Source organism: Coregonus lavaretus (assembly GCF_964263955.1).
Source record: "Coregonus lavaretus genome assembly, chromosome: 38".
NCBI classification, from domain to species: domain Eukaryota; kingdom Metazoa; phylum Chordata; class Actinopteri; order Salmoniformes; family Salmonidae; genus Coregonus; species Coregonus lavaretus.
This window is the reverse complement of record NC_140025.1, coordinates 15,068,706-15,084,465: the sequence shown is the minus strand read 5'-3', so window position 1 is coordinate 15,084,465 and position 15,760 is coordinate 15,068,706. Positions and strand designations below refer to the sequence as shown.

At 41.2% G+C, this 15,760-nt stretch overlaps 1 protein-coding gene across 2 annotated transcripts in view; it reads left to right on the top strand.

Moving 5' to 3' along the window:
• Window positions 1–15,760, top strand: part of LOC311111962 (transmembrane protein 163a) — a gene marked incomplete at its 3' end in the record, with an annotated part of 56,965 nt that overhangs the window by 31,894 nt on the left and 9,311 nt on the right. For both annotated transcript variants that reach the window (XR_014610806.1, XM_084154905.1), the window contains exon 6: window positions 12,123–12,234. Coding sequence is in view for 1 of the 2 variants with exons in the window: in XM_084154905.1 (XP_084011031.1) it covers window positions 12,123–12,234 (112 nt within the window). The remainder of the gene's footprint in view (window positions 1–12,122; window positions 12,235–15,760) is intronic.

The following is a 15,760-nucleotide window of genomic DNA, read 5'->3' as shown; positions in this document are numbered from 1 at the left end:
CCTGTGACATCGGGAATTAATCAATCAACACAATAGTGATGACATACTATATGAGTATATTTTTAATTACAGATGCAAAGGCCTAAACGATGCAACCCTGCATACAGTGAGCTCAGCCCTGTTAGTTTTATTTATCGCAGTTGTTGTCTTTTTGTCTTTTTGTCTTTTTGTCTGTTTTCATCCTCCCTAGGGCAAGGAGTTTTTTTTATGATCTGGTCCCATCATAGCCCATATTTTTTTACAGCTGATTTATTACTATGTCATAGGATACAACTAGGGTCCGGAGTTGGTTATATTAGCCTACTACCAGATCAGGAAAAACGATTTCCTCCCCACCACTCTGGGACCTGTGGTGCCATCTCTGAAATCACCACACAATGTTACAAATGAAAAAACATTTTACATGTCTTTGGTGGTGGGGATGGGCTTCCATAGTTTTACATGGCTCAGTGCAGCCGGCAGCTACTGTAACTATTTCAAAATGTAACAGGTTGTTACTGCAATTTTAGTTAACAAGTAAATAAAACAAGTCTCAAATATGATACTTTTTTAAAATTACCATTTATACTGTAGGACTGTTGGCTAAATAAGACAATTCTGTTTACACTGCCCTACTTCAACGGGGGCAACTGTCGGGCTAGTGTCGTGTGCTACCTTCGGAGGTAACAGTCGAGACGTAGCAAGTACGCACGTTTACATTTGAGCAATATGTGTAGCCGACGGTATTTTTACGAAAAGTGTAGTACGTGTGAAGAGGCTCAGAGAGGGAGAGAAACAGAGAGAGAGATAGACAGAGGGAGAGAGAGGGAGACAGTGAGAGACAGACATGTATGAGAGAGAAATAGAAAAAACGAGATCTGTGAAGAGAAACAAGTGTTTATCTGGCTGCTGTTGGTGTGTGAGAGAGAGAGCGAGAGAGAGAGAGAAAGAGAGAGAAAAGCGAGCAAGAGAAAACAGAGAGAGAGAAACAGAGAGATCTGTGAAGTGAAACAAGTTGTTGTGGTCTCTCTCTTCCTGTTGGGTAATTAAAGGAGGAATGTGGCAGAGCTCAGGTGTGAAGAGAGAACCATGGCATTCACACTACTAGAATAGCTAGTTGCATTACTCTGTTGCCAGGCAATAAACAGCAGTCAGTCTGTGTAGAAAAGTCAGGGAGAGAATACATTAACTTAAGTCGAAGCTAAGAGCCCGTTTTTAATAATAGAAAGCAAACAAGGTAGCCTAAGGCCATTGATGTCATAAGCACTTCTGGTGTTTGGGTTTTTCATCATTGGACTTGTCACGATGAAAACAGGCTGACAGCAAAAATGCGAAATACTAACTACGACTGAAATAACAATGAAACAGGGAGAACACTTCTCAAGTACCTGTACATACATCTCGCAATCAGACACTGATTCGTACTGCTTGGCATCAAGAAACTAGCAGAGAAAACTGAGCAAGGGAACACAGGGAAGTGAGGGCATAAATACACAGGTGAACAGGTAGACACAGGTGACACCAATAGGATCATGATTAGTCCAGACTGTGAGTGAGGAGGTGCCTAAGGTTGTCGGAGGATGACACCTAGTGGATCGCTCCGGAACTGCGACCCCCTCCTGTAACACTCTGTCTCTTGATCCTGTCTCTTAACCACTACCTATGATTTGGCTCGAGGGAATGAGGCCAATTATTGGTGGCACACCTAACGTGCAACACATTTAACACTAGAACCGCCTGGCCTTTCAGCATATAAGTACCCGCTAGAGAACGTTGCCGGGCGAGGACTTTAGCATATGCATCAGATGCATATCAACCTGCAAGGTGCCCAAACATGCTTGATAAATGAATGCTTGATAAATAGTGCATAAACAATTGTAAAGGATTAATTGCATGAAGAAATATTCATGGAAATATATCAATAAAAAAAAACAACAACAATAGTTATTTGTTTAGATAGAGTCATGGATATGTTTTGTATAATTCTACAAAGTCCTAGAAAAAATGTAGTGCTATAGCCTATTTTTGTTTCCCTTACAATAAAAACTTTACAGTGTAATCCATTTGATCAACTTTATTTGTAGATTCGATTAGTAATAGAGTTATAGTAATAAATAAAGTCCAGTTACAGCTTCTTTTGACAAAGTAAAAACGAAAAAGATGATAACAATAATATATAACCAGACAGGTGCGAAGGTGAAATGATTTGCTGTATTCCTGAACAAAAGCACCACTTCATGAACAATTGTAGAGGATTAATTGCATAAAGAAATATTTGTGGAAATATATTCATGACAAGATATAAAAACATTTGTTGATTGTATCAAACATTGTATTGTGCCCTTATACCCGTGCCTTTACTCATGAATCAATCGTGTCTTCTCTTTATGCTTCGGGTCCACAGTCAGCAAACAGCTTCGGGGCTTTGTGTGAGCAAGCCCCACAAATAAATTGGTTGCACTGCACACAGTTTTCATGGGCGTTGTTTCGTGTGCACCTGCCGACTTGACATTGTGTCTTATTTTTCCCGAGTGGGAGCTGTGGTGCTTGGGGAAGAGGGAGAGCAGGACCTGCTGCCTTGGTGGCCTGCTTGGCAGCTGTAGCTTCTTGTTTGCCGTTTAATGTGGTTCTCACGAAGCTCACATGCCAGATCCAGTGGGATGCATGGTGCTGAGGATGCAAACACTCTTATTTATTTTACATCTGTACACTGTGAGTGTTGCTTTACCACTCTCCATCACTGATGTGGAGAACAGCTCTGCTTGTATGTGGTTTTGCGCAGAGGGGGAAAGCTCCCGCCTTTCATGGTTCACTGTTCCGAGCAGGCTAGTCTTCTTTGCAATCAACTTGTCTGCCAGGGAAATTGATGTAAAGAAGTTGTCCATGGTCACATTTCTGCCTTTGCCCATGTTAAGGCTCTACGAGACTCAAAACCACAGTATCAAACAGTCGCTCACCCGCTGGCCTGTTTTCATCTTTCCACTGATATGGAAAGCCATTGAGCAAGTACTTGGTTTCAACATCGGCAGCTAACGAAAACTTAACTGAAGTCACATGCACCATTATCAGTTTCTATCTGGTTTCTATTGGCCATTCATCCATTGACGACGGAATAACATATTGTAATTTACGTTTATTATGTTACTAGTTTTTGCTTAGTAGCCAGAGCAATGCTGCGGCATGAGTGGTCATGTGCTGAATGCATGGACAGCGCGGATATTCTTGGAAAAAGTGAAATTTGGAAAAATAACTGCACCTCTTGAATTTGGAGAGTTATTTGACAAAGGTGGGTGTCATAGAAACTGCAGAATATGCTCTTTCAGATACTATATGTGACCGACCGGCTCGATTTGGTCTTATGTAGTGTAGTGAGAGAGAACCTACTTCTATGTAGCCTACTGTACAGTACTAGCTTATTGCAATGATGTAACTGGCTTAGAGTAAATCTAACGTTGGTTACCGACCTGGTTCCATGTAAAAGGGCATAAGTGGACAAGACTACTGTTGCTATGATACTTTTTAACCCCCTCCAATTTATTGCACCTACTAGACCAGCTGTCTTTCCAACCTGCATACTTTGTTTATAGCAACAACATGACTACAGCAACAGGTGTTTGTTTGAGTTGATTTTAATTTATGCATTAGCATCAATCCCATTGGCAGCAGATGTATTTCCTTGTCAGCCTTGTAGTTACATAGCCTATCAATTGTACACATTTGTGACTACCACAAAAATGGGTCAGGTGTTCCATTCTCCATTAGTGTGCCTGTGTTCTACTTCCTCTCTCAACTGATAATGTGTGTGGGTTCGTTTCCCACGGGGGGCCAGTATGAACAACAACAAAAAAACATGTATGCACTCACTAACTGTAAGTCTCTCTGGATAAGAGCGTCTGCTAAATTACTAAAATGTAAAAAAATGTAGCAAAATTTGAAATAGTGTTTTTTACATTGGATAAAAGTAGAGACTCAGATCTAGAAAATGGTATAACATCCACTACAGTTGAGGAACAATGGGAAAGTAATTATGCTATGAAAGTTGATAAACTTGTAACCTCACTTTTGAGAAAATGGCCCTTGAATGTTTTGGTACCTACTGGAGAGCTCTTCTTTGTCTACACCCATTCAACATAGTTCACACCCTCTTAAGCTTTAGCCCCACCCATCTCTTTAAAGATTCACATGTGAGGCTATGTACTAAACGACCAAAGATTTCAAGACTAAAGGCTGGCTTATACTACGGGTGTGTTCGTAAACTCAGAGCTTTGTCAGATTGGCTGTTCGTAAATTCAGAGCGTTTCACTCTCGGAACGTTCAGAGCGCACACTGGACGCTCTAGCCGAAAAGTAGGGTTGATCCGAGCGTTCTGACCTAACAGCAGCAGTCAAGCACCCAAGCTAACTGGCTAACGTTGGCTAGCTTGCTAGCTACTTCCAGACACAAATGAGAGAACAGCTCACTCTGACCATTTTACCTGCCCTAGCAGAGCTGGTTAGGCTGTTTTTATGTTATCCAAAGCATTGGTGACTGCAACTGTGCTGCTGGCAACAATTTAATTAAGCTTTTTTGCCAACGTTTACTGACACCGGCCATATTCAGCGGGTGTTGAGCGTTCGTAAATTCGTCAGTTATTCTGCACTCTGGCACACTCAGACGAGAGTGCTCTGAAATCAGAGTAGCTAGCCAGAGCGAATTTACCAGCTACAGTTGAAGTCGGAAGTTTACATACACTTAGGTTGGAGTCATTAAAACTCGTTTTTCAACCACTCCACAAATGTCTTGTAAACAAACTATAGTTTTGGCAAGTCGGTTAGGACATCTACTTTGTGCATGACACAAGTAATTTGTCCAACAATTGTTTCCAGACAGATTATTTAACTTATAATTCACTGTATCACAATTCCAGTTGGTCAGAAGTTTACATGCACTAAGTTGACTGTGCCTTTAAACAGCTTGGAAAATTCCAGAAAATTATGTCATGGCTTTAGAAGCTTCTGATAGGCTAATTGACATAATTTGAGTCAATTGGAGGTGTACCTGTGGATGTATTTCAAGCCCTACCTTCAAACTCAGTGCCTCTTTCGTTGACATCATGGGAAAATCAAAAGAAATCATCCAAGACCTCAGAAAAAAAACTGTAGACCTCCACAAGTCTGGTTCATCCTTGGGAGCAATTTCCAAACTACTGAAGGTACCACGTTCATCTGTACAAACAATAGTACGCAAGTATAAACACCATGGGACCACGCAGTCGTCATACCGCTCAGGAAGGAGACGCATTCTGTCTCCTAGAGATGAATGTACTTTGGTGCGAAAAGTGCAAATCAATCCCAGAACAACAGCAAAGGACCTTGTGAAGATGCTAGAGGAAACAGGTACAAAAGTATCTATATCCACAGTAAAATGAGTCCTATATCGACATAACCTGAAAGGCCGCTCAGCAAGGAAGAAGCCACTGCTCCAAAACCGCCATAAAAAAGTCAGACTACGGTTTGCAACTGCACATGGGGACAAAGATCATACTTTTTGGAGAAATGTCCTCTGGTCTGATTAAACAAAAATAGAACTGTTTGGCCATAATGACCATCGTTATGTTTGGAAAAATAAGGGGGTTGCTTGCAAGCCGAAGAACACCATCCCAACCTTGAAGCACGGGGGTGGCAGCATCATGCTGTGGGGGTTCTTTGCTGCAGGAGGGACTGGTGCACTTCACAAAGTAGATGGCATCATGAGGAAGGAAACCTATGTGGATATATTGAAGCAACATCTCAAGACATCAGTCAGGAAGTTAAAGCTTGGTCGCAAATGGGTCTTCCAAATGGACAATGACCCCAAGCACACTTCCAAAGTTGTGGCAAAATGGCTTAAGGACAACAAAGTCAAGGTATTGGAGTGGCCATCACAAAGCCCTGACCTCAATCCTATAGAAAATGTGTGGGCAGAACTGAAAAATCGTGAGCGAGCAAGGAGGCCTACAAACCTGACTCAGTTACACCAGCTCTGTCAGGAGGAATGGGCCAAAATTCACCCAACTTATTGTGGGAAGCTTGTGGAAGGCTACCCGAAACATTTGACCCAAGTTAAACAATTTAAAGGCAATGCTACCAAATACTAATTGAGTATATGTAAACTTCTGACCCACTGGGAATGTGATGAAAGAAATAAAAGCTGAAATAAATCATTTTCTCTACTATTATTCTGACATTTCACATTCTTAAAATAAAGTGGTGATCCTAACTGACCTAAAACAGGGATTTTGTACTAGGATTAAATGTCAGGAATTGTGAAAAACTGAGTTTAATTGTATTTGGCTAAGGTGTATGTAAACTTCCGATTTCAACTGCATGAGAGGGTTAATCGTTTATTTTTGATAGGCTAACGTTACTTGATGAAGACATGCTGCTATAGCAACTCTGTGCTGTTGTCTTGAAGCTAAAATGTAATGAGTGTAGCCTACAGACGAGAAAATATACCCTTTAATTGTCTACACATGCTTGTGAATTGTTGCATTATTCAAGAGTGTAATATGGTTTGGTTGCACTATTCAACAGTGTAATATATTTTAGAAGAAACATTTCTGTCATTGTTGAATAGTTTGTTCTTACTGGCTAGTGGCTACTGTGATATATATGGTCAATTTGAGCTGCGGACCAAGAATGTCGCATTGACAGCTACAATGAAAGGTAAGGTAAGGATGTAATGTGAATTGAAAATGTGAATTCTGTTTCGCCAGCCCCGCTCCTCAGACTCTCCATATTATAGTGAGAAAAGGGCCTGAGTTGTTGGGTGCTGGGGCTGTCGTTCCGAAACGGGTGTATTCAAATTCAGTTTAAGAGGAGACACACCTTCTACATTGGATTGGACACACCTTCTACATTGGCTGGATAGATTTACCATCGTAAGATAAGACAAGTGCACACTTCAGGAGAAGGGTAGAGAATTGGGACTTAGCCTATGAAGTGTGCATTTGATTCCTCACAGAAAAGCTTGGCCTGCCAACTGTAAATGTCAGGCACTGTGTTAGAATGTTGAGTGTGTCTCTCTGTCTGCATACCAAACAACACCCTATTCCCTACTACATAGTGCACTACTTTTGACCAGAGCCATATGGACCTGGTCAAAAGTAGTGCACTAGATGGGGAAAAGGGTGCCATTTGCGACGCAACCTGTGCATGAGAGAGAGTGACTCACCCTCCTCCATACGGCCCTGATCTCTGTTTAGCCATCTCCCATCTCATCTCCTCAGATGGCTTTTAAATGCCACGTCCCGGTGCTTTGTTCAACCGAAGCACCTCAGTGCTATGAATTTTCAATCTTAAAAGGAGTGTCAGAAGAAGTCATTGGGGGAGCAGGACTTCCCTTGCCTGGTTCCAGGTCTCTTTGTGCTGTATAGCTAGCTTCTACGGCCGTAGAAGATCAAATAGATCTGGGACCATCTAGGACTTTTTGAAGACTTCCCATAAAAGAGGTTTGAAATTGTGCACACTGCGCAGCATAGCAGGATTGGGGTCAATTCAGTTCTCAATTCTGTAAATACAGGAAGTGGAATGATTCAATTCATGAATTGAAAAATCCTCATAGAAAACAATGGCATTTTTAAAAAGTTGATCTCATATAAACAGTTATCTTTATAGACTGTGTATACTCATAGCTAACTACATATATTTACTCAGGGGGCAACAATGGTTTTAGAAGTGGGTGGGACATAAACAAAAATGATTTTTCATCTAAAGCTCATTTCCGGCATATTACAGTATTACAGTGTCAGTGTGAGAACAACAAAGTTGAAATGAATTAGCTAGGGAAATTTACAGAGCAATACATGGCTATACAGACTCACATTGCGGTTAAAAAACGTCTGAATATCGGTCTTTAATCGCTTGGCTGGTGGTTTCATTTTGATTGATTATGGTCCAGTGTGAGTGAGACAAAAATAATAGCTAGTGAGCTAGCTAACTATTGGCTAGCTCTCTGCTATAGAAAGAGCGCCACACACATACACTGACAGCAGCTGCCTCAACTCTCCCGTGGTCCTAAAGCCAGCCTTTCAGTTTGATTTCACACAGCTTGCCCGACCGCTCCGAGGCATCCGCATGGTCCTAAAGAACACTGTTGCCTCTTTTTGTATCACAGTACAATGATAAAACTAGCAATGGAATTTCAGAATGTGAGGGGGTCATGACCTCCCCCATCCATAGTGGATGTTGCGCCCCTGCACTAACATCTCAGTAATATAGAACAAAGGTTTTTCTTTCTAAGCTCAACAATGACTCGGGAATATACTGTGTGTTTACTGGGCTTACAGGTTTCACTGTCCTTCTACTTAATTGTAGTCTATCTCTGGCTGTTCTTTGTTGCCTGTTTAAAAGCTTTGAGTCCCAACATCAAGCCAGCAGGATTTAGGGCTTCTAACCCCTTGTAAACATTGTGTGTTTGAGCTACAGACTGCTTATTGCATTTGATTGGTCTATTTCTTCTGCATCAGCTGATACCAACCATTAGGCTGTGTGATGAACGGGTACTGAGCTAGAGCGGTGTTTGTAAGACAAGGGCGGATCCCGAAAACGGTTCTTTCAACAAAAACGTCCGAACGGTTTGACCTACTAACTATTATGACCCATATATGAAAAACTGAGACTCTCACGAACACGCACATGTAACCTGTTTTGCTCTGACGCTCACAGGCCACACAAGAGTCGTTAGAAGGTAAGGGGTTCTTCTAGATCAGGGGTGTCAAACGTACGGCCCGCGGGCCGGATCAGGCCCGCAAACGGGTTTAATCCGGCCCGCGAGATGATTTTGAAAAAATTAAAAATAATAATTGGAAAGTATAAAAATGCGCTGCAATTTTTCAATAAAAGAAACTGCTGTTCCAATTGCGTCCACTGGATGGCGCAATAGCAATTGTGTTAAGCAAGCAAACTGTTTATACCTGGGCAGAGCAAGTAGGTCAAGCACGTGCAGCCAATGAGCTACTTTGTTTTGCCCTCGATATTTATTACGGCTTCTACTTTTAACATTATGTGCTTTGGCACCCTCATTGCCCCAATATGTCTCTGTCAAAAAAGAGAAAAGTGGACGCAGAGTGCAGAGTGTTCCAAGAAAAATGGTCATCCTATTTAATCAAGGAATTGAATGGGAAAGCTGTATGTTTGGTGTGTTCAGAGCATGTTGCAGTGCTGAAAGAATATAACCTTCGTCGCCACTATGTGAGTCTTCATGCCGACATATATGACAACTTTCAAGGACAGCGGAGATGAGAGAAGGTGAATGAACTGTTGGCGGGTCTGAAGAAACAGCAGTCTGTGTTTACTCACAGCCGAGACATCAGTGACGCTGCAGTGAAAGCTAGCTACCTCATTGCTAATGAAATCGCAGTGGCTTCAAAACCATTTAGTGAGGGTGAATTTGTAAAAACATGCATGATGAAGGCAGCGGAGATTGTGTGCCCTGAAAAGCGGCAGGCTTTTGCAAATATCAGCCTGACAAGAAACACAGTTGCAGACAGGATTTCCGATCTTTCAGTGGATTTGGACAGCCAGTTGAAGCAAAAAGTAAAGTCATTTATTGCGTTTTCGGTTGCAATTGATGAAAGCACGGACATTACAGATGTTGCACAACTGGCCATTTTTTCATCCGCGGAGTTGATGACACATTGACCGTCACCGAGGAGTTCGTGGAGTTGGTGCCGATGACAGATACAACGACAGCAGCTGATATTTTTACCGCACTCGTCGGCGCGCTGGACAGGGTCGGAGTGGACTGGTCCCGCGCTGTCAGCCTGGCTACAGATGGTGCGCCCTCAATGATCAGGAAAAAAGCAGGCGTTGTGACAAAGTTCAGAGAGAAAGTGCAATCTGCAAATGGAGGACGTGATTTTTTGACTTTTCACTGTATTTTGCACCAGGAGGCTTTGTGTTGCAAGTCATTAAAGATGGATAACGTCATGAAGGTGGTCATCCAAACTGTTAATTTCATCCGATCCAGAAGCCTGAATCACCGTCAGTTTGACAGCCTTCTCAGAGAGAAAGACCACATCTATGGCCTGCCATACCACACTGAGGTAAGATGGTTAAGCCGAGGTGCTGTGCTGAGGCGTTTCTTTGATTTACGAGAAGAAATTGAACAGTTCATGGAAGAAAAGGGCAAACCAGTGTTAGAATTTCATTCCGCAGAATGGATGCCGGACCTTGCATTTATGGTGGATGTTACAGAGCACCTGAATAACTTGAACAAACAGCTGCAAGGGCGCAACAAAGTTGTCACGCAGTATTATGACAGCATACGTTCTTTCAAGTTGAAGCTGTCATTGTGGGAGACGCAACTTGCCGGTGGTGATGCAGCTCACTTCCCCTGTCTGAAAAATGTGTGCGCGACCCAACATGTGGCAGACATGAAGCGGTTCAAAGATAAAATAACGGGACTGTTACTGGAGTTTGAGCAACGCTTTCAGATTTATGTTTATATGTTTTTATGTTGATGTGCTATTGTTTTTAATTGATTTTATTTTATTTGTATATTTAACCTATTCTTGACTCTGTGGTTCTTGCACTTGTTTGGGGAACAGGATTTCATTATTTTTATCTACATTTCTGCCTGAGAAATGACACCCTGATATAGTTCTGTGATCTGTGATATACTTCTGTGAATCACTGAGGCATTGTGTGTTTGTGTGTTCTTTGTCCTCAGAACTTTCAAATAACTTGAGGTGTTTTATGATTAATAGTGATGTTGTGCTTTTGGACACTGTCCTCAGGCTCCAGCTTTATGTTTATATGTTTTTATGTTGATGTGCTATTGTTTTTAATTGTTTTTATTTTATTTGTATATTTAACCTATTCTTGACTCTGTGGTTCTTGCACTTGTTTGGGGAACAGGATTTCATTATTTTTATCTACATTTCTGCCTGAGAAATGACACCCTGATATAGTTCTGTGATCTGTGATATACTTCTGTGAATCACTGAGGCATTGTGTGTTTGTGTGTTCTTTGTCCTCAGAACTTTCAAATAACTTGAGGTGTTTTATGATTAATAGTGATGTTGTGCTTTTGGACACTGTCGTCAGGCTCCAGCTTTATGTTTATATGTTTTTATGTTGATGTGCTATTGTTTTTAATTGTTTTTATTTTATTTGTATATTTAACCTATTCTTGACTGTGGTTCTTGCACTTGTTTGGGGAACAGGATTTCATTATTTTTATCTACATTTCTGCCTGAGAAATGACACCCTGATATAGTTCTGTGATCTGTGAAACAGTTCTGTTAATCACTGAGGCATTGTGTGTTTGTGTGTTCTTTTTCTTTAGAATTTTCAAATAAACTTGACGTGTTTTATGATTAATAGTGATGTTGTGCTTGTACTATTTTGGACACACTGTCCTCAGGCTCCAGCTTTATGTTGTATGTTGATCGTATTAAAACAAAGAAAACAATCTGAAGTTGTTGTTTTTAAGTTATATATACCATGATTTTTCCGGTCCGGCCCACTTGGGAATAGATTTTCCTCCATGTGGCCCCTGAGCTAAAATGAGTTTGACACCCCTGTTCTAGATAGAAGATCATAGGAAATCCCAGGACTATAATACTGTAATAAGCTTACATAGTTTCTGTCACAAACTCCAAACTCCACACAGTTGTCAGTTACTAGTTGGATATTCATTTCCCACTGAGCAGACAATTCCTGTACTTACAGCATTCTTATAAATACAATTTTTTATCTGCCTTATTCCTTTGTTGTTTACATTTTTCAACAAAACTCATAAATGAAACTGTTTAATAAAATGGTAAAACACTTCAATGTGAGGCTAAATAGGAGGGCAGAGCAAGCAAATGAATGAAAGTAGTGAATTTTTTCACTGGGGGATTTAATGAGACTGATGAGGTTATTAACCTTGCAGAGATGCACCTTTTCATGCCTTCAAGTCTATAGTGCAATATTAATGCTACTGCGGAGGCACTAAGCACTATGCAACACTTAACCACTCTCTCACTCTTTTTCTTTCTTTCTCTCTCCCTTTCTCCCTTTCTCTCTCTCACTCTTTTTCTTTCTTTCTCTCTCCCTTTCTCTCTCTCTGCCTCTTCATCACCTCTCTCTCTCTCACTGCCACCTCTCCTCTCTCATCTGCTTCTCTCTCTCGGTCAGGATGACTTCCTCTTCAGTGTGTCCATCGTCAGTGGCGTGGTGTGTGTCATTCTGTCCGTGTTCAAGTTCATGCTGGGCAGGGTGCTCACCAGCAGAGCCCTCATCACAGACGGTAGGTACCTAACTCAGTGTAGTTGCACCTAGACACTGATCTTGGGTCAGTTTAGAATTTTTCCAACTACGATTTTGGGGAGGGGAAGATTATCTTTTATCTGTACCTAGGGGAAACTTCACCCCGGAGCTACCTAACTCCGAGGCAGCCAATCAGAACTCGTCCTCCCACTTCACCGTGGTAACAACGCATACATCTGCCTGACCTAGGCCACTCCCACTCGAGATCAGGCCAGTCAGAGAAGAAGGGGAAGGTGGGGCACGAGGGTGAAAAACTCCATAGGGAATCATTGAGAAAAATGAAAATGGGAAAAGGTAGGAGGCTATGGCTGTGTCTGAAATGGCGCCCTATTCCCATAGTGCACGAAGATGGAAGGTGATTGGCCTTAAAGACACCATCATGAAATCTGTGGAATATATTGGGAACTACTTAGTGCACTATATAATAATAATAATAATAATAATAATAATAATAATAATAATAATAATAATAATAATAATATAAATAATAATATTGGGGGATATAGGGCAGGGATCATCAACTAGATTTTTTCAATAGACCGGGGATCATCAATAGACCAATTTTTTCTTGAGTGGATGGTCAGGGGGCCGGAACATAATTACAAATAATTTGTAGATGCAAACTGCCCAAAAGAAACCCAAACAGATATAATATTTGACTAAAACGTAATAATTTCAAACCTTGCTTACATTTGTACATGTATATGATCACATATATCTCTCTATTATGCATGGGAATACTTTGGAACAGATTTCCAAAATTAAAATCACTTGGAGCTGATTTTCTTGTGTTTTTACAGTCTTTTATGTTCAACAATAATAATAACAAATAAAACATATAGGGAATAGTGTGCCATTTTGGATGCATCCCTATGAATGCTTTACTGTGTAGCAGGCAGATTGCATTACTTATCTATCTGAGTGGACATGCACTCTCCTTCCATATTTTTGGTGCTGGGATTTAAAAGTGGCTTGCGAAAGTATTCACCCCCCTTGGCATTATTCCTATTTTGTTGCCTTACAACCTGGAATTAAAATTGATTTTTTGGGGGGTTTGTATAATTTGATTTACACAACATGCCTACCACTTTGAAGATGCAAAATACTTTTTATTGTGAAACAAACAAGAAATAAGACAAAAAAACAGAAAACTTGAGCGTGCATAACTATTCACCCCCCCAAAGTCAATACTTTGTAGAGCCACCTTTTGCAGGATTTACAGCTGCAAGTCTCTTGGGGTATGTCCCTATAAGCTTGGCACATCTAGCCGCTGGGATTTTTGCCCATTCTTCAAGGTAAAACTGCTCCAGCTCCTTCAAGTTGGATGGGTTCCGCTGGTGTACAGCAATCTTTAAGTCATACCACAGATTCTCAATTGGAATGAGGTCTGGGCTTTGACTAGGCCATTCCAAGACATTTAAATGTTTCCCCTTAAACCACTTGAGTGTTGCTTTAGCAGTATGCTTAGGGTCATTGTCCTGCTGGAAGGTGAACCTCCGTCCCAGTCTCAAATCTCTGGAAGACTGAAACAGGTTTCCCTCAAGAATTTCCCAGTCCCTGCCGATGAAAAACATGATGGGATGGTGTTCTTGGGGTGATGAGAGGTGTTGGGTTTGCGCCAGACATAGCATTTTCCTTAATGGCCAGAAAGCTCAATTTTAGTCTCATCTGACCAGAGTACCTTCTTCCATATGTTTGGGGAGTCTCCCATATGCCTTTTGGCCAACACCAAACGTATTTGGTAATTTTTTAAAGCAATGGCTCTTTTTCTGGCCGCTCTTCCGTAAAGCCCAGCTCTGTGGAGTGTACGGCTTAAAGTGGTCCTATGGACAGATACTCCAATCTCCGCTGTGGAACTCTGCAGCTCCTTCAGGGTTATCTTTGGTCTCTTTGTTGCCTCTCTGATTAATGCCCTCCTTGCCTGGTCCGTGAGTTTTGGTGGGCGGCCCTCTCTTGGCAGGTTTGTTGTGGTGCCATATTCTTTCAATTTGTTTTATAATGGATTTAATGGTGCTCCGTGGGACGTTCAAAGTTTCTGATATTTTTTTATAACCCAACCCTGATCTGTACTTCTCCACAACTTTGTCCCTGACCTGTTTGGAGAGCTCCTTGGTCTTCATGGTGCCGCTTGCTTGGTGGTGCCCCTTGCTTAGTGGTGTTGCAGACTCTGGGGCCTTTCAGAACAGGTGTGTATATACTGAGATCATGTGACAGATCATGTGACACTTAGATTGCACACAGGTGGACTTTATTTAACTAATTATGTAACTTCGGAAGGTAATTGGTTGCACCAGATCTTATTTAGGGGCTTCATAGCAAAGTGGTTGAATACATATGCACGCAGCACTTTTCCGTTATTAATTTTTTATACTTTTTTGAAATAAGTGATTTTTTTCATTTCACTTCACCAATTTTACTATTTTGTGTATGTCCATTACATGAAATCCAAATAAAAATCCATTTAAATTACAGGTTGTAATGCAACAAAATAGGAAAAACGCCAAGGGGGATGAATACTTTTGCAAGGCACTGTATACAACAGGTGGGTCTAATCCTGAATGCTGATTGGTTAAAACCGCATTCCAGCCGGTGTCTATTCCACAAGTTACCACCGGCTACATTTATGACGTTTAAATGCCTATTTACTCTGTTCCATCTGACTGCGCAATCCACTGTCTCATCAGCCCAGCCTGTAAGGTTCTGTATTTATTTTCTTAGTCAACCTTGTGTTCTTGAACATAGCCCTGTTTCTTTGTGTTCTTGAACGTAGCCCTGTCTTGCATTTTTGTTCATTGATTTCACCTGTGTTAGTTACTCAACTGGTCTCATCAGCTCCTTATTTAGTTCAATTCATTCTGTTTGTGCCTTGTGAGGTATTGTTTGTTTTGACTCTACTAAGCCTTTTCCTAGCTCGTTTGTGAGAACCAGTTATAGTCTTCAGTCCTAGTTTTGATTCACCTGCCTGTTTGCCTACCTGTGTATGACCATTGCCTGCCTGTGACCACAATTCCTGCCTTCTGCGAAGGCGAAATAAACACCTGCCGTGCTCTGCGCGTAAATTTACCCCTTTTTCTCCCTGAGGATTCATTACAAAGCCAGGCAATGTATAAACTTGATCTCCACTATAAAAAGCATCTAGACATTATCTCACATTTCTTTTAGACTAACATTTAATTTTAAACAGCAGAGATTTGTATAAACCTTGCTGTCAGTCTCTCCGACATTTGCAACCATGTTTCAATATTCAAATTCGATCTCCAGCTGTCGCATAGTAATGAATGCGTCGGGATGAGACAGACAGGCAGGCAGATTTTCTCAGCTAGTCGAAATCATGAATCAGCATAATTTTTATGGATTTATACAAAGAAATATCAATAGAAAACAGGTCAGCTAGTTTGCAGTCTTTCCAGCTTCAGTTTGAAATGATTGTGTTAGCTGTGTTCTTGGCTAGCTCCTCTGAATAACAGTGTCCTGACGAGAGAGCACATTTTCTATGCCAGGCGAAA